The sequence below is a fragment of the Rhamphochromis longiceps genome, linkage group LG16, assembly GCF_057381845.1.
Source record: "Rhamphochromis longiceps isolate RC_006_pf linkage group LG16, R_longiceps_female_GT1.1, whole genome shotgun sequence".
NCBI classification, from domain to species: Eukaryota; Metazoa; Chordata; class Actinopteri; order Cichliformes; family Cichlidae; genus Rhamphochromis; species Rhamphochromis longiceps.
The window spans coordinates 16,140,232-16,167,703 of record NC_140572.1 but is presented as its reverse complement, the minus strand read 5'-3'; the positions used below and the strand labels follow the sequence as shown (position 1 = coordinate 16,167,703).

At 39.8% G+C, this 27,472-nt stretch overlaps 1 protein-coding gene across 1 annotated transcript; it reads left to right on the top strand.

Moving 5' to 3' along the window:
• The first annotated feature begins 541 nt into the window (after positions 1-541).
• asmtl (acetylserotonin O-methyltransferase-like) lies at positions 542-7,540 on the top strand. The gene is made up of 15 exons (XM_085385280.1): positions 542-595; positions 1,291-1,401; positions 1,974-2,105; positions 2,194-2,241; positions 2,336-2,400; positions 2,490-2,554; positions 2,771-2,879; positions 3,205-3,532; positions 3,603-3,800; positions 5,198-5,360; positions 5,467-5,657; positions 5,736-5,868; positions 5,954-6,094; positions 6,232-6,354; positions 6,754-7,540. The coding sequence occupies exons 1-15, from the start codon at positions 542-544 to the stop codon at positions 6,957-6,959; spliced, it is 2,067 nt and encodes a 688-aa protein (XP_085241406.1). The 3' UTR covers positions 6,960-7,540.
• Positions 7,541-27,472: the final 19,932 nt, after the last annotated feature.

Genomic DNA, 27,472 nt, shown 5'->3' with positions numbered 1-27,472 from the left:
TTTTAAAAGCTGCACGCTCATACTCTCTCCGTACTCGATATATGATCCATTGTTGATCTACACACAGCTGTTGTCACAAACGTCGCACTCGCTTACGTCACTGTCATGAGACATTCTTGTAAAAAAATCACGGTTTTAGTAACGCAGTAACGCAGCGTTCCTACGGGAAAGTAACGGTAATCGAATTACCGTTTTTGCAATAGTAATCCCTTACTTTACTGTAATCAGATTACAGTAACGCGTTACTGCCCATCTCTGGGTATATGTAATTATAAATTAGGTTGTTTTATATTTTTGCTAAGTACTGTTTAGAATACCAGAATTGGGAAGATGGTGTAGGTTTAAGTTTATTATAAAGGCTTTATGACTTTTCCTATAATGCCATGGTGGGCCGGTCACTAGTCAAAATGCCTAGGCTGGGTTTTTTTTTTTTTTGTCCCAGTCCAGCCCTGAGTAGCAGTAGTCGTAAGTAGTAGCAGTAGTTTACTGGTGGAACTGGTGTGCGTTTCTTCGAGACGCCTACTTTATTACGTCATCACGCATGCGTCGTGACGCAGCAGGCGGGTCCTGCTGTCAGTTTCCCCGAGTTGTACAGGTAAGAAGGACAGCTGCTATATACATGTACTATAGTATAATAGTGAACACATGAGAGATTTTAACCATGTCACTTTGGGGTGAACTTGGTCGCCAAACGTTGCAGTAACATTTTGTTCACTCGTGGTTAATTTTTTTCCTCTTTCTTCTCGCTCCGCAGCTTTAAACGCCGCAAACTAGCACAAGTTAGCTCAAATGAATTAGTGTTGCTAACAGCAGAGTAATTAAAGCAGATCTTTAGTGTTGTGAACTGTGTTCGTCGAGTTTCATAACGCTGTCAATGTCTTACTTGTGTAAAATATACCTGTTGTGTAATGCTATGCTACTTACGCCCGATGCTTCCTGAAATATGAAGTTGTCTTTATTTGCTGACTTTATGCAATAAATTATTTGCTAAGATTTTATGCAACTGAGTGGGGATTTCTCTAAAGTGCTCACTGTATTCTTTAAGGTCATTGTTAATTGTGCGTGAACACAATACATCCTCGTGTTATATATGCTCAGAGGCGAGAATTGTTCTTTCTTTAAATCTTAAAATACAGTTTACAAACACAAGTTGGATCCTGTAAAATACATAAATAATATTTTTTTTTAAAATATCAGAGCTAATTTCATGTTATGATAAAATTAGCTCTGATATAAGGGAGCCGCAGAGGACACATCTGTAATGTTTAACTCTGTTCACCTTGTTGGCAGTTCGACCTAAAGGCCACCATGGTGCTGAACCCAGTCATTTCCAAGCTTGCTGGTAAACTGGTTGTGCTGGCCAGCGCTTCTCCTAGAAGACTTGAGATTCTCCGCAGTGCAGTATGCGTTTTCCTGATTATTCCCTTGTTATTCCTTATTATTCCGTATATTCACAGAATGTAGTTTGAGTTTGCACAATAGGACTGAGTGTAAATGTGTAAAACCCTAGTAGGTAAAAAATCATCTCATCATCATCCCTAGCATGTAGTCTGGTTCATTATAATGGGTGAAATAGAAGGAAAAAGGGAGAAGACATTTGATTTTTAAGTTCTTTAAAACATGGCAGTTTTATGGTGTTGGTTAAAAATTAGCAGTTGTATTAAAGTATAAAAAGCAGACAAATCCACATTAAGAGAGCAGATTTACAGAGCAAAATTTAGAAAAAATAACAGAGTTCAAATCAATCATTGGGTACAAATTTATTTATTTGACACAGCTAGAAAAGCCATGTCAAATAAAAACATGTATAGCTAGTTCACTGAAGGAACTACTTTAAACTTAATTTAAAGGATTATTGATTTAAGAAACCCATACTGACTGGATTTTTCATAGGTTGGTAAATCTGATAAGAGTGGCGTAAGTCCTATTAAATATAACAAGTGTTTTGTTTGCTTTGCCCTCTTATCTGTCAGGGTTTACGTTTCGAGGTTGTGCCGTCCTGGTTTAAGGAAACCCTCGATAAAGGGCTTTTCAAAGCACCTCATGAGTATGCTGTTGAGACAGCCAAGCAAAAGGCCCTGGAGGTAGCCAGGAGGATGCCCTTTGTAAGATAAGCTACTTTTTTATGACAAATAATAGAATTTATTCAGTCAGATGTCATCACTGAGAACACTTTGTCTTGATTTACTTTAGAAACACCTGAAGACTCCAGATATAGTTATTGGGGCTGACACAATTGTGGTAAGACAGAAAAAAGCACAAAAGCAAATGCATTTTCTTAATGGCTACTGTAAAGTTTTTCTTTATTCACTCTAGCCAACTGTTTATTTCACAGACTGTAGATGGCATGATTCTGGAGAAACCAGTGGACAAACATGATGCTTATAGGATGCTGTCAAGGTCTGTGTCAATGGGAAACATTCAGAGTTAACATTAAAAAACCATAAAATGGAAAAAGATATCATGGTGATTTTGTCTTTCTCTTCCAGTTTGAGTGGTAAAGAGCACAGTGTGTTCACTGGTGTAGCTATTGTCCTCTGCCATGAAAAAGAAAGTAAGTACAGACTCAGAAACTGTCACACTTGTACTTTATTTTTCTGTAAAATGAAAGAAATTCAGAAAGAAGCAGTTCCCTATTACAGATCACTAGCACAGATGTTTTAAGCAAAAATAGTAAGAGAAACATTTCTGCCATAAATATGTAGAAGACATTTATTGGGCAATTCTGTCTTGCGACTCTTTTTTTCATTTCTTCAATGCTGCCTTCAAGATGAAGAAGTCGATTACCAGCTGGTAGATTTCTACGAAGAAACTAAAGTGAAGTTTGCTGATCTCTCAGAAGATATGCTATGGGAGTACATCAATAGTGGTGAGCCCATGTAAGTGTGATCTTTTTAACTTTTCACATTTGTAACAGTTATTGTTGACTCTTTCTAAGTATTCGATCAATGGAGGTCATTTAACTGCTTGTGAGTTTCATGAACTTGTTGCTTTTTGGACTTTGATGCCTGATTTTGTTCCAGCTGTGTTTGCCTTGTCCCATTTGACACGAGTCAGCAAACTATGACAATTCTGCTCAGTTCAGAAATAGTGTGAAACTGTTGCAGAATGCATCCAGTAAACAGCTGATCATTTACAGTATGTGTTTATTGATCTTTGCCTACATGTGTTTGTACAAGTGAAACCTTTCTGTGTGTGTCTCAGGGACAAGGCTGGTGGCTATGGTATTCAGGCTCTGGGTGGCATGCTGGTCGAGTATGTCCATGGAGACTTTCTCAATGTTGTGGGTTTTCCCCTCAACCACTTCTGCAAACAGCTAGACCTTATTTACAATTTTTGTACTTCCTCTTTGAAAAGCACGTCTACCCTTCCAAGCTGCAGCGACAATCTTCCCATCTCAGTACCCACCCAGCCCCCCTCCAGCTCACAAGCTCTGCCCAGCCACAACTCATCCGTTCGCAGACCAAGCAGCCCCTGTGACATTCAAAGACTCCACACCCAGATCACCCCCACAGCCAGTCCTGCCCTTAAGGTTTGTTTTTATAACTCTATAACAAAAATCTGTCGCCTTTTGACACTATTTATAGAAAATCTTCCCATAGGTAAAAAGAGAAGACAGTGAAAGTGAAAGTTCACAGACATTGGTCAATAGCACGTCTAAACATACAGACAACAGGAAGGTCAAGCTTCATGACAATGCAACATTACCATCGATAACAAGGAGAGGGCAGGTGACTGAACCTACAAGAGGAGACTTGGAGCGAATCTGTGAACTGATGGATGGATTCAAAGCCTCAAAGGTAATCAGTGCCTTTGTATAAAAAAAAAAGTCCTTTCTGTAAAAGACCTGTTACAGAAAAAATGTCAACTTTATGTGTTTGTTCTTTGTGTAGTTGGCTTCCACAAGATGTAACGAGTAACGTAGCTCAGCTTAAAACCTTGAGTTGTCTTGAGTTAACTGCATCCAAAGCTCACTATTTTTGCAAAATAAAGCTTCCACTCTATACAAGCAAATCAGTGAAACCAATCTGCGGTGGTTTTGCACAGAGACATGTGCTGACATATTTCTTGATACGTTTATGTGACTTCCTGTGTACCCTGCAAGTTGCCTGTGAAGCTTAAGGTGACCACAAATCTTGAGGACACAGATTTAAGCAAATAATAAATACAGGTTTGTGCAAAATATTGAGCTAAAACACATTTCTGGGTTTTCGACGTTAAAAGAAGGGAATTAAAAACCTTTTGGTAAACAAAACTGGAACAATTGCATTTAAAGTTTGATATGTAGTGCAATACATTCACATGTGCAGAGTGTTTCCTGTGGTACCAGTTCCCACACATCACTAAATCTCAGTCTTTCCACCCACATATTTGTATTTAACAGCGGGCAAGTTGCTCTTCTTCCATTAAATGCTGCTTATTTTAGTTTCTTCCAGATAAACATTTGGTGGTTGCTGTCAAAAATCTCAGTTTGAATAGTCCAGCTTTTCAAATGACTGTCTTACCCAGATGTTGCTTTAGTTGCTTACGAGACTGTCAGGCTAAAGTTCACAAGTTTCCACTTTGAGAAGGTGGCACTGCACAGTAGAAGATTACTGCTGTGTTTGCTAAATCTGTTTGTGAAAGTCATTGTCAGTAGAAAGGAGAAGTTCCTCTCAGGTCCTGAACTGCTTTGGCTTACGCCTATCAAATCAAGCGAGGCTTTCTAAGTCCTGAATATTCTGAATGATTGTGGTAAAATGTGAAAAAATAGAAAAAGTGATCACAATAACACCTTAAGTTATGGTTATCAAACCTTTACAGGCAATCATAATGTGTTATTTAATGCGTGGTATAAATCCAGTTCATTCATCCATAACTATGAGCTGGATGTGGGAAACATCACCAAACTCTGTTTACTTTTTTTACATTTAGCACACAGATTGTTGCTGATCTTGTTGTCTGTCTCTAAAGAAAATAAAGTAAATAATGAACTAGAGAACAATAGTTTTTAGTTGAGATGGTAGCTCACTGGTATGCAGCTGTAGTGGAATACAGTAAATCATGCACTTTGCTATGAATAGAAATGTTTGTGTTACTATTTGAAGAACCAGGAAGCATATGCTTTTCGTTAACAACAATCTCACATCAACATAAAAGGGGGAAAAAAGCTAACTTTGTTTCTGCATTCCCTTCTACTTTTCCAAAAACATTGCAGGCACTTTTTACAGCATCCAAGTTGTGTTTGTTTGACCTGCTACATAGCCGGCCTGGGCTGGATGCAGCACAGGTGGCCCAGGAGATCAAAGCATCTGCAAAGGGGACCGAATGTCTGCTGGAAGCCTGTGTATCTCTGGGATTGTTGAAGAGTATAGAGAAAGGTTAGCCAGCTCTCTTATTAATTGCATCATGATATTTTTCCCTTGCCTTCAGCAGCAGGCATTTAATACTTAATTTGGAAATATCTTGCTGTCACTCTGTTGTTAGCATGCCAAAAGCCAGTGTATGAGAACGCAGATCTGGCCACAGATTTTCTGAGGTCAGATGCCCCGTGTTCACTGCATGGCTACCTCCAGCACTGTAACGAAACCATGTGGCCACTTTTCTCCCACCTTGAGAGTGCTGTGCAGGAGGGCACCAGCCAGCGTGAGAAGGCCTTTAGCAAGCAAATGCTTCAGGTGGCTATCTCTGATTTCTGTGTCATATATCTGCGGTGCTGGTGAGAGCATATTCAAACTCACCTTCTCTCTTTAAAGGAAACTTCCTCCAGCAGTCGGGAAGGCAAACTGAGATTCATGAAGGCCATGCACAACATTGCAAAAATTACAGGGAAAACCATAGCAACGGCATTTGACCTCTCCACCTATAAGTCAGCCTGTGATCTCGGAGGTAAGAAAAGAATGCAAAACGTTACAGCTTGTCACTGAATATGAAACCACTGCTCTACATCTTTTGTCTTAATTCACTGTCTCAGGGTGCACCGGTGCCTTGGCTTATGAATTCGCCGAAGCTCATCCTGGATTGTCTGTAACAGTGTTTGACTTACCTGCTGTTGTCGAGTTGAATGAATTTTTCCATCCACAGCACCCAGACAACAGGGTATCATTTGTAGCAGGTCAGTTGTTTTGTGACACTGAAAATTGTGACTGAAAGATTGTTTGGATCATATTAGACAGAGTGACAAATATGCCAACAAATTCCGCTCAATCTGTGATTAATTTGAGGGCTTTTTTTCACTTTCTTTATGATCAGGAGACTTTTTAAAAGACGAATTACCCAAAGCAGACTTGTATATCCTGGCGAGGATTCTTCATGACCTGCCTGATGAGAAAGTGCATATACTGCTGAGTAAAATCGCAGATGCATGCACAGCAGGTTTGTAAAGCTATATTCACTCATATGAGTACTTATCTTTACTGAACAGTGAATGTCAGCCAAACATCGCTTCAAACAGAAAGCATATTGTTAATGCTGAGTATAATATTCTCATTCTTCAAAAGCTCTTTTTCTGCAGATGCTTGAAACTGATTTGACCGATTGATTCTCATGCTGTGCTAAAACGATAGGTGCTGGTTAGTTTGGGTTTAACAATGTCTTTGTTCTGAACCGCTGTTGCAAAGAGCTCAGTGTTGAAAAAGACGAAGGCTTAAAGCCAAGTCAGAGTGCTGCCTTGCTTATGCAATACTTTTTTGTGGAAACATAATGTAAAGAGCGAAAAGGGAGTACAAATCTGTTCTCTGATGTTCTGTGTCTGCTTATGTTTCATGTTGCTAGGCTGTGGACTCCTGCTAAGCGAGATCTTCCTGGATGAAGACAGAAGGGGCCCCAGTCGTGGGCTGCTGCAGGCCCTTAGCATGAGCGAGGGGAAACAGAGGAGCGCAACTGAATATAGCCTGCTTTTGAAGAGCCACGGTTTCATCACAGCGCATATCAGACATACAGACAACCTCCTGGATGCCATGCTGTGCATCAAAGCTTAACACTACATGCACAGTATACATTTTAGTGTATGCTGTAGGTAACCGTTGCCAAAATCAGGACTGTTTTTTTGTGGTTCTTTAAAACAAGCTAGCTGATAACCAATAAAAGACGTCTTTGTTTTAAAGTGTTTCATGTGTGCTCTTTACACACTTATAATCCTGAATGTGTTTTAAATTCTCACCTGTAAGATCGCTGAATTGTTGAGAAACACGGAGGTCTGTGTTACCCTAAAGCTTTCATAACCATTAACATGCATTTAAACTTTGCAAACAAATCATTGTGGCTTTCAATCATTTTACCACAATACACGGGGGCTTTGTTCGTGTTTGTTTGCTTGAAGAAGCACTGGCATGTAGAAATGGTGATACCACATTAAAAAATATATATATATCCGGTTCATGAAAATGTCAAGCTTTAAACATGGGTTAAAAAAAGTATTTAATTTTTTAAACCTGGTTAGGGTGGAGCTAATTCAGAGTATGTTGAATACAACAGGATTTGTTGTGTTATAAAATATATTTTATGCTATTGTGTGGAGTAGAGAAACCGTGGCTGCCAGTTTGAGCCTGCTACTTCTTTGGTATAATGCATTAGAGCCCTTATAAATTACTACTAAAATAAAGGTATCCTTTGCAAACCCTTGAAAAATAAGTCTCTTTTTGGTGGCAGTTATTCTGTAAAATGCACCACACCCCGATCACAAGGTCCAGCAAGCCAGCAGACATCAGATCTGACAGGCAGTACAAGTTAATCCTAATACAAGCCATATTTTGTGTTTGCCAGTTTCATCCATGCTTCAAGGCTTGGGCAGTCTTTTTTAACTGGCCTTCTGGTGGCGCACCCACTGGTTTGAAATGTTGGCAGGGAGTAGCCACTCAGGTCAAATGTCATTAGAAGCCTGCGCCAGTCTGCAGCTTTATAATGAGGAAAATAGTCTGTAGCACTGCCTACGTATGTGTTTTTTTTTTTTTTGTTGCAGTGAAAGGAAAAGCAGTACCTCATATCATCTTGCTTGGACTGAAATCCGTGTGAATGGTCTTCATTGTCTTGGAGTGTTCGGTGTGGAGCTGCCATACCAAAAAAAATTTGGGGTGTTGTCAGCTGGATGATGGCTGCGGGTGGAGCGTGTGCATCTGACCTCTGAAGTGTCACATCCTGATGATGTCTGGATAAAATGGTGGGAGATGATTAAAGAAGAAACGATAATGTCTAAGTGGGATGTCATTTTCGTAAACAGATGGATTTCCCCCAGCGGCCATGACTTAATGTTCGCATTCACTCAAAGACTCTGAAAAGCATCAGTTATGTTTTCTTTATTTATTTATTAACAGTCCTGCTCGATGGATCCATTACACGACCCTCATTCTCTTACCCCGAAAAACTGCTACACCCCCCTGACTAAGTGGAATTCAAACTTCAATCTGTTCCTCTCTTTCCTAAAGCGCTTTTGCTTGGAATTTAAATCACGCTGATGAACAGACAAATACATCAAAGCTCTCACAAGTTAAACACAACATTTGGTGGTTTCGACTATAATTGCCCTCTAAAAAAATAATGACTACACTTTCATCCTCTGACATTAATCTCTAAATAGACTATCTTAAACGTTAAGTGACACTGGATATCGTGGAAACGTAACCCAAATATTTATCTTGCAGTTGAAATGAGCGCTGTGGTTTAGTTTCCTGCTGTAGCCGTAAATCTCCTCAAGATGGCATCAAAAACCTGAAGAACCCTTCTAGAAATGTGGCCACACACTCTCACACACACACTACAGATTTCCCTGTTTGGTTGTTCTTTCCAGCAGCACATGCAGATGCAGGTTTATAGGCATCATTAAATGACAGCTAACTATGAGAATCACACCTGATTATGCTAAGTTTGGGAACTTGATTCGACTTTTATGCATCGGGTTGGCTAGTATAGTGTCTTAATCAAAAGAAGCTATAACACCAACCCTTAACTCCTTGCAGATTTACCTCTTGAATTTCAGTTTTTTGGCAGCGGTTGAGGCAACCAGACAGCTGAGGGGGAATATGTGGGAATATCTATGGCCATGATAAATAGCTCTTATTCTTTGTGACACAGAAAGTGTCTCCGCATTACTCTTCATTTTGGAACCCACTCTAAGTATTTTCCTGGGAGGGTAATAAGGGTGGTCATGTTATTCATGGCTATTTTCTTGTCAGTCTGGGCTCAGGCTCTTTGTGACATCTAACTGATTTCCATTACTCAGATTTAGTTCTTTGGATGAGGAGAGACAGAGGGAGGGTGGACTCAAGTTCAAATATGACACGGAGTGTAAATCACATGAGGTTTTATTGTGAATGCCCACCAAATGCACTATATACTTACAATACTTTTCTTCCATATTGATTATGAAAGCCTGTGTTGATTTAATAACTCCAGAACTTATATTGCTTTCCCGAGGAGATCCTTTGAAAGACAACTAAGTGAGACCAAATGGCTGCGTAGTAGGAGAATGTCAGGCTTGTGAAACACAGATAAGTTTCACAAATCAAAGCGCATAGTCTGCTAGCCTGTGTTGCCTTAAAACATGATGAAGCATTTCCATGAAAGGATTTGCATACCCGTTCGCTTCCAGTGTCCCAGCTGCACCCGCTCACCCTCAAATGCCTCAACTTTTGTGTACCGGTATCAACAGCTAAGACTCTGCTAGGCTTTCTAATGAAAACCATTCAAGTCAATCAAGTTTACCAGAGACCAAAGGCCAGTGTAATTTGGGAAAATTGCTGAAACTCCAAAGTAATCTTCTGTAATTCGATCTTGCCTATTGAACACTGGCTGTACTGTACGTGTCGGATAAGAGCTCAGTCATTTTCTTCAAATGCAGTCCTGACAAGCAGCATGGCTTTCCACCTGCAAGTAATCATCATTCTAGTGTTAAGTGCTTTGATATTAAAATGACTGATTTAAGACCATTTGCTGCTAGTAGATAGCAATTTCAAAACACTTCCATATGTTGATAGTGAGGATAAGCTGAGTTTGTGAACCGGCCGGGCTGCGTGTTGTGTTTACTGTAGTAGAACAGCCAGGAAAAACACACCGCAGCTAAGCCATAACTTTAGTTTTTCAGTCTTTCAGTTGAGAAGGCAGACTTTACATTTTACATGAATGATGCAATCAAAGCATAACACCAGGAAACTTTCATAAGATTTAGGATGTTCATTTCTAATGTAAACTTGTACGTTGTGCAGTTTGTAACCACATGGGGGCAACGTTGGCTAAAGGAAACCTCCATGAAAGAGTACGATTTTTTTATCAAGTTCTACTGTTTGTTGATGCTTTTATCAAAGTGATGGGAGAAGACAGTCATTCTGACTGCTTGGGTATTTGAAAATTGGCAAATATCTATGTCAAACCTTTGTGTTATCTTAGCTGAAAAATAAATAGCATCACTGTTTATACCGAAAGCCTTTCTGCGACTTCGAGAAGGATACACAGAATCCGAATGGCTGCATGTAGAATAACAAACATCCTCTAATCAGTCAGTTTTCTGAATTGCCTCTCAAAACTGAACTCATGCTTGGGCACCTGTTTCAAAGAACAGGCTTGTTTATCAAAGTCCTCCTCTGTCAACAAACAGAATAAGTGCGATGATGGTTGGCTCCTCAACCCACATCTGATTTCAGCAAATGTGCAGTTGTTCAAAGTGAGTTGTGCTTCATTGATTTGTTTCAAGGCAGAGGAAAAATAACCTCAGGGCTTCTACCAGTTAGAAATAACAATGGAGTCCTTCATTGCTGTTTGTAGTTTTGTTGGCCTGACATCAGTGGTAGAACATGGAGGGATTTTCACTGTGAATTTAACGACTAGCAGGGACTCTGAAAAACACTACTTTGGGGTTTTTTATTGTATTAGATCAGTAGATTTTTACAGTCACTTTACTCCAGTGTTTCAGTGATTCTGCAGAGATTTTGAATCGATTCATGTCTAATTTTCTCTTTAATGCTTATATGATTTTTTTTTTTTTTTGCTTTTCTTAATTTGGTAACTTTAATAATAATTTAACTTTGGTATGTTTGCTAATTTAATTTTTTTTTCTTCCTGAGAGTTATAATGGAAAATCAATACCACTCTCATGCCTGCACACTAACTTGAAGGCAAGAAAGACTAGCTTAGCTTAGCACAAAGCCTGGAAGCAAGGGGAAACCTGTAGACTGTATAAAGAAGACAGAATCATTCATTTGTGAAGTGTTATTTTTAAGCTAGCAAAGCAAATACATATTAAAGATGCATGTAGCCACCATCCCCCAGTAGTTAATGAAGTCTTGTTGTAAAGCCTTGAAAACAGTGTGTTGGCTATCACCATCTTGGTATTCTAAATCTATGTATAAGAAGTGGCATGCTCAAAGTGATTTGTCATATGCATACATAGGCACAACCTAAAGCACACTTTTATAGCGATCATAATTAAAAAAAAAACACAATTTGAATATATACAAAAAAACAAAAACCACTAGTAACTGAGATAATACATTATTTAAGACATCTGCTCCTGCTGACTATTAAGTTATTGTCATGCTAGGAGTGGTTGGAGGATGTGGCATGACCGTGTGCAATGACCTTGCGATCTCATTACCTTTTAAAATAGTTGCTTCGACGGCAGGGACCAGTCTGCTTGTGATGATATAGTGATCAAACACCATTAAACAATTTTTCATTTAATTAAACCTGATGAATCTGAGAAAAATTCAAATCTGTTCCATTCTGTTGCAAATATCTACACACATAGAAATTCTGTTTAACATTATATTCGAGCCAGAACCTCAAATTTGAAACAAAAATTCAGGAATTTGACGACACATAGTGACATAGTTACAGACATTTCCAACTCGGCAACTTTGCTTTCAAATTAAAATTTTGTCAGAATACAACTGTTTGGCAACACAGTAAGTCAAGTTCCCTACTACAAAAAGATGTGTCATAGAAGTGTTGCACTCATAAGCTTATGGTGATTCAGACTGATTGCTGGTCTCTTTTGATGGTTTGTTTATAAGTTAGACAGCAAATATTTACAAAGCTTTGCCAATTTGACTGAGAAATGCTTGTAGTGATGTAAATTTGTAATTTGTGCAACTTGTAACTCAGAGTGCAGTTGTTTAGAGACAGGTTGCCTCCCACCAGGTGACCTGTGCAACTGCCTTGTGATCAAAAGTGATAACTCAGACATTGAGGTTGTTTTTGGGCAAAACTTTGGGCAACCAGGTGGTTGCTGCAACTACTTTTAATCATTTGCAAAATGAAAAAAAATTGCATGAAATCACCTGGCAACCACCATTTTTTGTTGCCATTCTATTATTACCCTAGATTGACGGAGCAATTTTAAGAGTTGCAGGCTTAAGGTACTTCTCTATTACCTTCACGTTTACAGAGCAGGAAGCCATCTTTGCTATACAGTCTATGGGGAGGGACTCACTTTTCAGATAAGCCTTAAGTGTCCATATGAGACCTCGAGTTACCTGCTTGGGGAAACCAAGTCCTGCTTAAATGAAATCTAGTAGTAGTAATGCCAAAGCTAGATGAGTTACTGCAGGTAGATCCCTCTTACCTTATTTTTATGTTCCCTAAACAAACAACCTAATCTAGTCTTATAAGATGTGTTTTTAACATGTAGCTGTGAACTCTGGAAAAAGCCAAGCTAGTCTTTAGGTAAGTCAATGACCTTGTGGTTTTATCCTAATATTTAGGTAACATGAGTGTCACTTCTCATCTAACTTAAAATTACATTTTTGCAAAAAACCTCAGTGTTAAATGATTCCTCAAAGCCAGTTTTTAACCACACATGATAAATGTCAACATCAGCAATTACACAGTAACATGCAACCTTTCACTTCCGAATCAGAACCCATTTGGCCCCCACTAAATCCAACAGCAATCTTATTAACATATGGAAATATTTGTTGCGGTCAAATGAGAGCGTCCGCCTCCCTCTCGTGTCTCCATGTGATGTGTGAGATGTCACTCAGTGATACAGTAGGGGAGGAGACTCTATGTGCTGAAATGGTTGGTGACAGAGCTTTCATCCCACCCACCGAGGGCTCTTTGTTGTTATTTTTGGATCTCTCATGGGCGCAATCTGAGAGAGCAGACAAGAGACTGGGTCTCATCATTGCTTGGGCATACACACACACACACACACACACACACACACACACACACACACACACACACACACACACACACACACACACACACACACACACAAATGCACACTAACAGGCACCTGCATATACAAAATCATGTCTCACTGTCATGTCAGTCATATTATCGGATTTTCTTTTGGGAAAATCCATTAATTGTGTGTAATTAAGGCATAAGCGGAATATTTATGTCGCTAACTGGTTTGTGTGGAAAAGCTCATTTTGAATAATATAGGAATTAAAATAAGTACATGAATAAGCTACTTGTTGTGAAATTCATATTATTTATACTTAAAAACAACTTGACTCCAATAATACAGCAACATTTTGATTTATTAGGTGATTTTTCTTAACATTACTATGTCTAACCTTTCTCTATCCATTTTCACCCTTCATTGTTTATCCCTTGCAATAGTGAAACTCTTTGATTTGTTTTTCTTTTATAAGTTTTGTTTTGTGCTCTCGGGTTCTCAGGTAGACCCGAGTTATTTTACGTTGCCTTTGTCTTCGAGGCTTTAGACCCAACCAAATAACAAGAACAAACAGAATTTCCCTCTCTTATCTCTAGAGGTATACAGCCCGTTTAGTTTCTCTTTTAAAAAATCTGCCATGGTTTTGACATATTTTGATTTTGATGATCAACTAAATAGGCCGTAAATAATTTCAGTTCAATAAATTATACATTTTTTGTACTACCGGATCATATTGTAGTTTCTGGATTTTTTTTCCTTATGTCTTTATTACAGATTGTCAAGATTCAATGAAGGTTTCTAGACTGAAACCAGAGCCCTTTGGTTTATAGTTAGTGTCAAAACTCATATAGGAAGCACCGCATCGACTGTAAAGTTTAAATCATTTAAGTTTAGGATACAAAACTGAATCACTCATCAATGTGTTGGTGTTGCTAGAGAATCTTGTTTTTGTAATTAAGGTAAATTATCCCCTAAAAACTCGCAAATCTGGGGGGGGGGGGGCTCCATATTCCTTTACAAAGTTTTAAAGGATTAGCATTCTTTGTTTGAAAAGGACAGTAATGCATGCATAAAAATGAAAGTCTCCAGTTAACAGCTTAAGTCTATTTGATTTCCAATTCAAACACTAACAGTGATTATAACCTCTGACAGAGTAAGATGCAAAACAAATGTTTAGCCTATCAATGGTTTGTGGCGATAAGATATTTATGGGGTTGACAAAGTTGTCTTTGTGTCTGTCTCATCACAAGTTGAAGGTGCTTCTGCGCTGGCCTCTGACACTGATCACAGGCGGCTGCTGTTTAAAAGTGAGAAGATATATTCCTCTCGCTGTGTGATGATGACCCTTGCTCTTAACCCCCTCCAGCAGCAGTTCATCCTCCAAACAATAACAATCAATTCCCTCCACATCTGACAGAGCCGAAGAACAACTTATAAATGATATGCATCTCCTGCTGGTCCCATGGCAACCGCCTTGACTTTATTGTTGCGTTTCTTTGATCCCGCCAAGCTTTGATTCATTTCTCTTTCACCCTTTTAGCTAAACATATCATGTGAATTTGGAGCTTTGTTCCTGACAGGCCCCGTCTTACCTCGCTCTCTCCACAGGCTCCTGACGCCTCCCAGAGGAGCCACGGAGGAGGAGAGGAATTCCACTGGATTCAAAGACTTCACCGGCTTTCTTTTGACTCTTCCGTCTGCCTTGCCTCGCCTTCCCTCGCTCTTTATGTTGACCTGTTCTTCGTGATCCCCTGCCAAACCATCTCCCGGGCCCTCGGGGACTGTGGCTGTATGTGCACAGGCATAAAACATTGCATGGGTGTAGATGGTTTTAACCCCCTTTTTCCCCCCTGATATATTTTCAACTGTAAGTTCTTTGGCAAGTCAGTGAATGAGGATAGTGAGCTTTAGCCGGATTCAATGAGCATTCTTTTTTATCAGAGTCTATTAGTTTGTTGACAGAGCTTTAGATAACTTGCAGAAACCTCAGTCCTGAAACTGTTCTTACAGAATCCACTGAGGAACTCATCGCAGCCAGTGTGACATGGTTTTATGACTCATCTTCAAAAGAGACGACATAATATCTTCAGGACTTTCACCCAAACGAGTGCGTAATGAAAAATGAAAAGTGTGTGTTTTCTCAGTACCATCTGGTTTCAATCATGGCAATATCCTAAACATGACCAGTTTCTTAAATCAGCTACCTTCGGCCTGCCTCCCAGACGTTAGGTACTCATTATTCTAGTCAGGCCTCTGACAGCTACACAAAGTCAAACTTTTTCACCAGTAAACCTCATGCTGAAGTTAACAATTCACTCGTTCATTTCATCGTCGCTTCATGAGAGCTGTGTTCAGGGTTATAATGTGGTTTGTAGCAGTCTACTGTTTATTACGATTTAGCAGTTTTTGCTGATCGCCTTAAATCATGTGTATACTGTATGCGATGTGAATATGATGCAGAATAATCTGGTAATAAACCTCGTGATGATCTGACTTTTTATTACAACCACCATGAGAGTCATTCTTCATATTTCTCCTTGTAATTCAAAAGAAAATTCAGTGATCTACACGGACAAATAGTTACAATAGCAAAGTATTAAGAGTGCCTTTTAAGCAACAGCTGGGTACTAAACACGTGGGTCATAAACAGCATATCATGATCACACATTATGTGAGTCAGTAGTCGCATTATAAGGTCACCTATAAATATGCCAGAGCAAGAAAGTGAGGCATCATCAGTGTGTGTCGAACCAAATTTTAATCTATTGTTCACTTGTAATGTACTTCACGTGCATGTGGCGAGTTAAAGACGTTAAACAGCTCCAGCACCTTTTAAACGTGAGGTTATCATTTAAAAGTTAAGTGTTTGCCATATGAGCTATTAACAAATTAAACTACTGTATGGTATATAATGCTGCCTTCCTCTGCCTCGTGCCAGATGTGCTATTAAATCAGCACCACATTTCCTGTAAACGCCACTACTAAATGCTATGAGCCTGTTTTCACATGTGAGGAGCTTTAAGAAAACTTGAGCCATTTTTAAACTTGAACAGAATTAGTTAAGCACGAATGAAATCATTTTTCTTTGCAGCTTTGTAAAGTAAATTTGGTTTCACGCCTTCTGTTACTTGTCACACAGACTTCAAACGCTGTTTTCACTTCTGCTCAGGCTGAAGGTGTACAGTGCTGGGCTGGGAAAGCTGGTAAGTCATCAGTCTATGACCACATGCACCAAGTGGAATCATAAAGATGCTAAACAGGGGCAACAAAGCAACGGCGGGTCCAGTCAGATAGTGTGTTAGAGCACCATGGGTGTGTAGGACCTTTTAAGACACTGAGCTTCTTGTTCTCTAGTTTATGAAACTGCTCAGTCACATCTGTAGCACGCTAAATCGAACCCAAATATATCCCCCCTAAAAGCCAACAAGAATCGTCCATTCAGCAGAATCGCTGAATCACTTTGTAAATTCACTCATCTTGCTGTGCAGTGTTATGGGAAGCACTCGCATGACACTGCGGTAGCTCCTCGGCTGCGAGTGCAACATAAGTCTAAGAATTTGTGATACTAATGGGGAGCAATGGGGAAAATACATCTCTCCAAATACTCTGTGGGCGTAGGGCATTTAAAATTATTTCAAAATTTGCTTTGGTAAGTAAATTTGCTTTGTCTTTTAAGGTTTTTTTAAGTAACAAATTTAAAAATATCCAATGTATGCGCAACCACTTTTTCTCTGGTCTCCTTTTCCCCTCAATGTGCAAAATACATAGAAAAGAACAGCAAAAGTGCTTGAACACATTCAGAAGTAACGCTTTTAGTGAAAACTGCATTCAGCTATGCATCATCTATGAAGCCAAATCTTCAGTGTCTCATCCTAACTAACTTATACTGCAGCATTACTGAACCGTGATTGTATAAAATGATAAATAAGATGACGATATCTCGGATGGAGCGCGCCTCCAGTAGTACCTCCATCATGTACATTGACTCTAAAATCATAGCTGATCTTGAGAAACTGCTGATGAACTCTTTCAAGATTGTGATCAATTTTAAATGATAAAATAACAATCCTGAACTGTTCTGAAGTTGAAATTTCCCCACCGACTTTACCCTCTGCATGGTTTTTGTAATATGAGCTTTAACCAATGGAGGGCAGTATGACTATGATAACAAGCATAATCACAAAAGCTGGATACCACATAGGTTCTGTTCCACACAGTGAGGCCCTGGTTTGTGGGGGTATATTGTGCGTGATACATGAACTGCACTGTGTGTCTTCATCCATTCACATGTGGCACTCTAACACGTTTACACTGTAAACATTTTGTATGTTCTCGCTCAAAAGAAAACATGCCTTCCTTTTCTATGATACTCCTGGCATTAGTTAAGTCTATTACTTCAAACGCTGTTTCCCTTCAGTTTTATGAAGAGCCATCTGTTCTCTGATCTGTCACACACCAGAGTTACAAATTTTCACTACCAATCTAATTTTCTATTTATAATGTTGATTGACCAGTAAGACTCAAATACAAATTATGACAGTCATTTGTTCTCTAATATGTTGTTTGTTTTTAAAAAATAAAAGCATCCCATTTCAATCAATCAATTTCAAGCACTTTCTCTCTTGTTTTCCGCCCCCCCCCCCCTTTTTTTTTAACCTTTCACACCTGTTCAGCCTCTGAAAATAAATTTCTACTGATGTTTGCTAGCTAATCAATGTTTAATTTTTTTTCATTCGAGTGGAGTTTTTTTTCCCCCAAGAAGTGTTTGAAGAACCCACAAGAGCCTGGGAATGGCTGGGGGTGAGCTCGGCCTAGATGGCAGACAGCACCTGTGAGGGAACCTCAAACCTGAGGGTACGACCTGCAACATGACCTCTGCAGTCAGAGCAGAAAAACACAAAAACCAAAGACACAAAGGGGAACTTTGTTTGCACCATTGTGTTACTGTCATTTCTTACTTTTGTTTCATGTAGCGAGTGATTTAAAAAGTGGTTTGACTGCGCTAATTCTTGCTGTCTGCATCTTTTTAGATTCTCTTAAATGTTTTGTTTAAATGCCGACCATATCGGCTCAGTTTCCTTTATAGGTTTTTAACTTAGCATAAAACGACAATACATTTTCTCTTCATAGGCACTTGCAGTAATTACTGTATCTCTTCTGCATTTCTCTGAAGAGCTACTGCAAACAGCTGCCTGATTAATAAGTTAGGTCCTCTAAATATGGCTCAGAGTCATGTATCTTTAAAAACTACTTAATAATGGTAATCAAGATTATCAACAATGTACCAATTACATCTTTACACTTTCCTCTCTTAATTATGTATAGTTCTCCTTCACCGTGGTTTAAAGGGCTGCTTTCTTAGTCTCAGGTGGATTGTTCATCTTAAGTGTTCATGATGGTGTATTTGTATCACAGCTAAGCTACACTCCCTTAAAGCGGCAGTAAGCTAAAAAGAGGCCTGTGCCTCCTTCCGTGTGTGAATCAGCCACAATGGAGGAGTTCCTATGTTTTATTTATTGATATGTTTTAGTGGGGGAAGACCTAACATTCATTATCATAAAGGCCTCTAGACATCAAGTCACACACAAAAGACCCAGCCATCTCCCAGCCTCTCACACACGCCCGCTGATCAACACAAGGCGAGGAGCTGCTGCTTTGCTGCAGCAGCTCCTCGCCAGCAACCGTTGGTAGCTTCAGTGACAGAAGCTGACAGTGTCAAAGTGTCTTTGTCTCTTGCACATAAACTGTCCCTGAAGCTGTCGTTGTGAGAGAGATGTAAAACACAAGCTTTTTTTGTTTTTGCCTTCTTCTTCTTCTTCATGGGGGAAGTTGTTTTCATTCCCCTCTTCTAGTTTTTTTCAAATGTGTCATATCTTTTCTGTCAGGGCCCTGGGGCGCCTGGTGGTGTGCTCATGCTAAAGGAGGAGCGTAAGCATCTGCAAACCCAGCGGAGTCTGACCATATTGTACCTGCACTCAGCTTTATCCTGCTTATTTTTGTCAAAAGCTCAAAGCAGTGAGTTTCAGACAGCCGTGTAAGGCATCTGATCTGTATGTGTGCGAAGCTTTGGTTGTCTGTGTGCATGCGTTAAAGGAAGAGAGCTAGTAGGAACAGATGTGGGGAAAGTCAGTAAAAAAAAAACTCAATATGAACCCTGCAGAGGCCTTCCTTTCTCTCTGTTCAATTATTTAGAGTCAAAGAAAAGAGGCAGGAGTAACATATTTCCTCAGAAGCCACTGTGTTCGGCGGGAATGAATAACATATTTATCTAGTCTCATCTTTGCCAAATAGCCGGAAATGGAAACAAATACCTTCAATTGGATTCTTGGCTCTGGTGTTTTCCTTGAGCTGCTGCTATGTGTACTCATGCAGTCATATTGAAAAATTCCTCAGGACCAAAAAATTATGGAAGTGCTGACAAGTAGAATTTTTCATAGTATCTAGATGTACACTTGGCAGTTACAGGCAAAGCTTATCTGCTCCCATCTCATGTGATGGGAGGAGGAGGGAGAGAGAGAGAGAGTGGGAGATAGAGAGAGGGAGGAGGAAAAAGTGTTCACCTATTTAATTTGATTAGAGATTAGAAGAGGAAAAGAGTCACATTTCCTCCCTGGCACGTCTCTACTTGGCGCACTCTGACACCTGATTTTATAAAGAGATGTCACAGCCAAGCACGGCGGTAATGCCGGTAATTACTCTGAACTCAAATAAATAAATAAATTTGCTTTTCTTTGTGAGAGTCTGACAGGTTTTCCAACATCCTTGACTGGAAAAAAAAATGCAGTGCGTGTGCGCAAGTAGGCGTGCACTTTTTTGCGGTTGTTTATTTGGATGTGTGTCTTTGTGTGGGTGTGTGCTTGTGTTTACATATAGTGAGGCACTTGTAAAGGAGAAACTCAGACAGGATGAACATTTTGACAGCTACAGTATAGCTTGTTTTCTCTTCTCTTCTTCAGTTTTTTTTTTTTTTTTGACTGTGATAATCTGCTGAGCCGAGCGCGCTGAAGGCAAACCTCCGTTTGAGACTGATAAGGTTCGAGATACAGCTTTGTAAATAATAAGGTTAGAGTTTCTGCACAGTTGCTAGTGCCTCGGCTGATCTCGCTCCTATTAGTGACAATTGGCTTTGACCTCACCTGCTCACCCATGCTGTCGTCACCGAGGGTGTATCTGCAGCAGCAGGCTATTAGATCATCCACTCTGGTCATAGAAGGAGACATCCAGACAAACGTTGCACTGCTGAACCAAAGAAAGTCTGATGCGTGTTGTCATGAAAGCTGGCTCTTCGACTTTAGATGCTCCTCATCTGCAAAAGCAGTTCCATATTTCATCTTCTAGGGGAAAAAAACCCCAAGTTTCTCTAAAAAGCTCACAAAAGCAGGCAGACTTTTAGCACAAAACAGGTGGGTAATGTTGTCACAGTATAGACGGACAAATGCAATTAACCTGCCATGTTCCAAATGCGTTAACTGAATTGATTTAACAGGATTAGTCATACATTTGTTTGTCATATAACTGAATCACTGTTTGTGTTGCTCTAATGTAAGCTGCATGCAAAGTCCCTGAAGCTTTCAGTTTCAGGAGTTTATCCATTAATATTCACACATATTTCAACCATGTATTAAGTTTACATTTGCCAAATCTTTTAAGAATTTGTCAATTTTTTTGTTTGTTTGTTTGTTTGTTTAATTAAGCAAGTTATCCATCCATCTATTTAGTCTGTTACTCTTTTCACAGATTATTTCAGCTGTTTGCCCATTACTGTTTACACTTTCATGAATATAGCTATTTAAGTTAGCTTTTGGCTAACTTTCTAAAGTGTTTACTCATCTTATTTTTCCGTAATACTGTGCATATGTTGATGTATAAATTTTTTAATCCCTAATTTCAATTTGAAAAAAGGGAAATATTTGAGCTACTCTGCAGTCTTCACATAGAGCCCCTGGAAACTGCAGTAATACCCCTGGGGTACATGTACTGTAGGGCTAGGCCCCTGGTTGGGAATTGAATTAGACTGTAATCAACTGGACACTCAGAGAGCTCCTTAGATGATGAAGACAGCTGAATAATATCTCCTGCGGCTGTGAAGGAGCTTTGTAATGTGTGGAGAAGGGAAAAAAAACAAAAACATGATGATGTCATCAGAGAGCGCAGTACTAAATCGCTCAAATATGTTGGTTATATAAATGCTGTGATATTAACTGTCAGTGTTAAAAATCTATCCCCTCAAAATGATATCAAATTCATTTACCAGACATAAAGATAGATTATTACAGCAAGGGTTCAACTGAATCACGGTCCTTCCTATCAGCCCTTCTTCTTCTCTGTTACAGTTTAAGGACTTAATAACCACAATTCTTCCAATCCCTGTTTCCTTTGTCCAGCGTGTGTCAATCAGCTGCTTCTCACACAACTTAGCAGCAAATTTGGATTGTTGGTGATGCAGCGGTGAAGCAATTTCCTGTTTTATATATTGTTTCCCCATAACTTAAATGTCTTTTCTGCTGTGGTTGTATCTATCTGACAGTCACAAAGAGAATCTGCAAAAAAAATGCTAAACAAAACCCAACATAACTGAATAATATCGCCCATGCTCACAGCACCTCCACATCACGAGTCCACAGCCGTGTCGAGCAGTCACACCTCTCCGGCAGAGCACATGTTCAGAATGCGCTTTACCGTCATTATCCGGGATTCACACGTACAAACTGTAACTAGCCCCTTTTCCTTGATAAATCCCATCGATATACATTATAGATGATGGAAAAAAATCTTTAAACATGTTCACTAAAGACAACACTGTGTTTAAAAAAAAAATCAGCTCATAAATATTTCTTTCAAGCAAATCTCAATACATCTCTCCCACCCCGCCCCTTTCTGCTTTAATAGGGTATTCTATTTTCCCAGTCAACTGGTATGTGTGAGGGGAAAGAGGGAGACAGCGCCTCAGTAACCTTGACTGGAGACAAGCAGGAGACACATGCGTGTCTGGATCGACTTCGCCTGTGATGGCTGTTAGCTAGCTTTCCTCCAGAAGCTGAGCTGAGCTGCCTGCTTGCCTGGCTGGCTGCTGATGTGCTATTACTCGCTTTGGAAGAGTTGCTTGTATGGAGGATGACACATTATTATCCTTTAATCTCAGTCTCAGCTTGTTGAGCATCAAATTGAAATATCCTGAACAGATGTAAAAACACATGTGAGCCTCAGCGCGCAAGCTGTGCTGCGCTTTGTTTCATCTATCCGTGATGTGAGCCTTAAGGAGAAGCTTTTTAAAATTTCATCACTATTCAAAAGGATAATTAATACGTACCCCCAGGCTTTGATTATGCGATACCCAGTGTGTAGCTGGGTGTTGCCATAATGAGCCACTCATCAGTACTCTGCCTGTGCCTCCCCAACAAACATACAGCTTGCATAAGGTACTTAAGATTCTACTAAGGTGCCATCATGCTTAGGTGCACGTGTGTGTGTGTGTGTGTATGCATGCTTATATGTGTATGCACCTGTGTAGGGGCTTGTATGTGTGCTTGCATGCGTGGTGTGAGTCCTCTTCTAATTTGCAGCACAATGCTATAGGTTAGATCGCGCCGGTTTCTGCAGTTTGTTTACAACAGGACCCCTGTCAGATTGTCAGCAGAAAGCTGGGCCCTTTCTAGAAATCCTGCCACTGCCTACACACACACACTCTTACACCCCCCCCCCCCCACCGGACACACACACACTACCGCTCCCCTGCTTGTTCCCAGTCTAAAACCTTGGGAGGAGATCGTGGTTGTCAGTGAGTGGGTGCTTAGGTGATGCAGCGGCGAGATGGACAGGCAGGTGGAGACTGACAGGCCGTGGAATACGAAGGGGAATATTGGGAGTTCAGACATAATGAGACCTGTCAATTTGAATGCCTCAAGGCTAAGCAGTGAGCCGGCTATGGCTGACAACTGAGGCAGCCATTTCTACTCGGGAAAAATATTTCAGAGTAATCTCTCACCCTTGACCCTGAACAGTCTCTAAACAGCACCGTTACAGCACCAATTACATGTCCGATGAACAGAACCCCGACTTCCACTAAACACACCATAGTGATAAAATATCACTATAAAACTGTGTTTATCACTATGACCTTCTTATTTGAAGGGTTTGTATTTAAAAAATAAAAAAGCATTAATGTCAGCTCTTTGTTGTTGTTGTTTATCATTGAGGGCGTATATGTCCTATTCAGACTGCCCTTTCTGCCTGACAGATAATAGGACATCAGTGTGACAGGGTCGGGATTTCCACTGACTTCCTGTTCCTGATACAACATGCTGCTTCTGCTTAGATATATTCAGGCCTCTTTGCCCAAAGTTGTGGGGTATATGGGGAATAGAAAGTGTCATTGGAGATTTGCCCGTGGCTACATATAGCCTGTGATGGTGCTTTAGCCTCTTTAGGATTTAGCATGTTCACCGAGCGCTGAAGTGACACGCAAGAGGGGCTCTGGGACCTGCTGACAGCAGGCGGACCTACGTAACTTTCCTGTCCTTAAATCCAATTTTGTGCTTGACACGGGGCGGTATTAGCTTTGGACAGTGAGTGATAAGTTCTGTGGGTGCATTCGCCACATAGATATAAGCTGTCTCGCACAGGAACCGTTTTCCCACATCAAATTGAGCTATAGAGGGTATGGTAATTACAGCCAGTGCTAAGGAAGTCTTTGATGAAGCAGACAAGCAGTTGTGTGTACGCTAAGAGATGATTTTATCAATTACTAATCAATAATCCTCTCGCAGCTTAAAGCAGATGAAATATACATTTGCCCCTGTAGATTATAGCGCTGAAAAAAATCGTTACATTCGGCACTGAGGCCTGTTTTCAGGGTTACTGCTTTATTGACTTGTGTAAATGATCGTGCACCTGGGAGAAGGCTGGATTATGAAAGGATAAATAATGAAAAAGGAAACAATCAGAAAACGATGATACAGTAATGAATGCCCTCTCTCGCCCCTGCCCCACTCTTCAACCCTCTACTTTCGCCTTCACCTCTCCGTCACCTACTCTCTTCTTTGTATCTTTGAGTGACAATCGTGGCGATACTCAAGGCCTTCCAAACCCTCTTCCTCTCTCCCTACATCCCCCGGTCTCTCTGGTCAGTGGGTGTCAATCAGAGCTTGGCCCTCACGCAGACTGGCAACAAGTATGCTCACGCTTGCAAAACAATTAGGACAGGGCTGTGGTGAAATGGATTCCCGCGTTGACTCCCCACACTGTGCTCTTCTTCTCCCGGCCGACGGGGTCCTGCCATGGGAAGCAATTATCGCTAGATGCCAGCTGACAGCCCGATTCTATTGCCAGTGCGATCAGCCCTCATCCTCGGGCTTTCTCTAGGCAAATAGCATCCTCAACACTCAAATCAAACCTCTTACCGACTATTGGCTTCTATCAGAGAAATAGATGGTTCCCTTTGTACCTCTGGATAATGCAGTGGGAATAAGGTGGATACAGAGGCACAGAATAAAGAGGGGCTTTTGATTTAGCAAGCACTCAACTCAAACTGCTCCATCTCCCCAATGTCTGACCAATCCTAAGAGAGGCCTTTAGAAGGTGTTGAAGAAGAGGAGGGATATGGCACTGGCCAGTGTCCCCTTGACAAGACAACAAGAAGTTGAAGAAAACAAATGAAACCAGGAAAGACTTTAATGAGTGCCCATAAACCTTTTAGCACATTTAGTGATGTCTTACAGAGGCCCCCACTGCCCCTCTAATATGGATGATGTTGCATTTATTTATTAACTTGTAAGTTGAAACATGCCGTTGGACTTTTATAAATAATGTCAGAAATGTCTTTTTTTTTCTTTTTCTTTTCTTTACTTTGATGACTTCATGAAGGCAGTTGATACGAGGAAATTACAAATAGAAATACTTCATTATATTAACATTAATTATTAGGTAATAAAGCCCCTCTATAGTTTCATGAGATGCCTGTTAAGTCATTGTTAAACCTTCACTGATCTTTATTGTTTCTTTATTAAGATTAGCACATGCTTTATGCATTTACTATAAAATGAGTAAAAACCATTAAAAAAAACCCTTTATGTATAATCTTCTACATCTTTATTACCCAGGAACTAATGCTTCTAATGAGAACTTTAATATAAAGTGTTAGCATTGCATTTTTAACACGTTTTAGAAGACAAGATCTGCGTCAATCAAAGAAAATCTTTCAAACTAATTAGCTTTTTTAAGACTAAAGTGTTAGACTCATGCATAGATTTTTAGCAACACTGTTTTGGAAGTGAAGACAGGAAATTTTCTTCTGGGAAATGGGTTAAGATTGATCTCTAATGGCTAAAGAGGACGAGTGTAAGATGAATGAGCCTAAATTAACAAAAACGATACAGTTAATTGTTATAAAAGTCAAACAGTCATCTGCCACTTTGCTTATTAATTGAATAAACACATCAAGGCAAAGTTCAGTCAATCCTTTAATCGCTTTAATTAATGCACATTGTTCTATTTTCCTCTCTCGCGCCTTCTCTAGCTCACTCTTGCCGGCTCCCTGTGTACCTATATTTGTGAAATAATAAATAAATTAGAGCACTCACTGCCACCAACTAATTATCATGCAAATAAAGCAGCAACAAAGCATAGTGGGACTGTTAATCTGTGCCAGATCGTGGGTGAAATTCCCCAATGTGTTCAGAGATGTCCACTGTGCAATTAGTGAGCAGAGTGACTTGGGATGCTATAGGAGAAGAGAAGAAAGTGCAGCACTAAAGGATGAGAATGACTGTCACTTATTCACTGTCAAATTAATTCTGTTTTCTCTCCCATCTGCCTTTGTATATGGCAAATTGGCTGCAGTGGCTCCATGTTATTTTGTCTTTGTCTCTCTCTGTTTCTTCTTCCATGTCTCTGAATGTTTTGTGCAAAGACTAGAAGTCTAAAGCCCCCTCTAGACCACAAAATATGTTCATAATAATAATAATAATAATAATAATAACTTTCTATTAATGAAAGAACAAAGTAGTGTTTTGTTATTTTAGACTGTTTGCTGTTTTAAGCAAAGAACATAAAAATGAAAAATCCGGACTGTGACCTAAAGTTAATGCTAGATTAAAAGCCATCAGGCTATTATAGTAAATGTTAATCTTCCTGGGATGTGATTAAGGGATATTTTGATTGAATTAGGGTTGAGTAGTGTGTAATATTTTTTACCTTCAAAATTTCATTATAGTATTCTATATATACTGAAAGATGCATCGGGAGTTACTTAGGAAAATGTTGTGATTTAATGCCGTTATAAAACGAATTTTACCCTGAGCTGTTTACCATTACCAGTCATTGTACTGTATGTGAACAAAGATGAACTGTAATTCATTGATCCCCAGCTGGTACAGCCTACATTACGACAAGAAGTGAAAAATCAGAAGTAGCTCTGATGTTTAATAATGGGCTGACTGAGTTACGTTAACCAAGAAACTGAATGTCTTTGGTCAAACAGCATAACAGCTTTTCTGGCAGAAGAAAAGCCAGCTCTGATATGAATTAGTATAATGTGTAGAAACACCCTTCGTCCATAGATTCTTGCTGGAGGATTCAATGGCACCTGTATATACTCATAGATCAGTGTGCTGAACAGAGATGATGATTTTGCCTAATGTGACAAATAAACTGCCTTTATTATTTTAAGACGTCATCTTTTTTTTTTTTTTTTTTTTTTTTTTATGAACTTTTAATTGCAAAGCAGGGAAACAGCAGTCACCAGCATATACACACACAGGACAAAGATGCATCTACATGTATAGCAGGACGTGGGAGGCAGAAAGAGAAAGCCAACAGCAATATTAATAAACAATGAAAAAGGTTAACAATCGTCCCTTTGTTGCCAGGCTAAATCCCGTAAGCCCGATTTCAACCTCTGAGCAGAAGGAGTGTTCAGGTTGGCCAAAAAAGGGTCCCATATGCGATAGAAAAGGAAAGGTTTGTCCTTAAGTGCTGTAGAGAAGGCTTCCATTGGCATGATACATATCACAGACTGTAGCCACTGGTTGACAGATGGGGCCTTATCAGAAATCCACAGTACCATAATGCACTTTCGAGCGTAGTGTAGCAGTATGTGAAGGAGATCTTTGCTGCGAAAGCCGGCAGGTAGCTCATCGTTCAGTCCTAACAGGCAAGTCCTTGGACCCAGATGCAGTCGGCAATTAAATATAGTACATAGCTTGTCTATGAGTGATCTCCAAAACTGTAGAATAACAGGGCAGCTCCACAGACAATGAAAAAAGGAACCAACAGCAGACTGACATTTGTTACAGAGATTAGGCAAAGCTGGAAACATTATGTGTCTCTTCTCGGGTGTAATATAAAGCCTATTTATAAGTTTAAACTGCCTTTCCCAAA

Coding starts and splice junctions, on each gene's coding strand:
- asmtl (XM_085385280.1), top strand. CDS start 542: ATGCGTCGTGACGCAGCAGGCGGGTCCTGCTGTCAGTTTCCCCGAGTT. Junction 2,555..2,770: donor CCTCTGCCATGAAAAAGAAA/GTAAGTACAGAC, acceptor GCTGCCTTCAAG/ATGAAGAAGTCGATTACCAG. Junction 3,801..5,197: donor ATGGATTCAAAGCCTCAAAG/GTAATCAGTGCC, acceptor AAAACATTGCAG/GCACTTTTTACAGCATCCAA.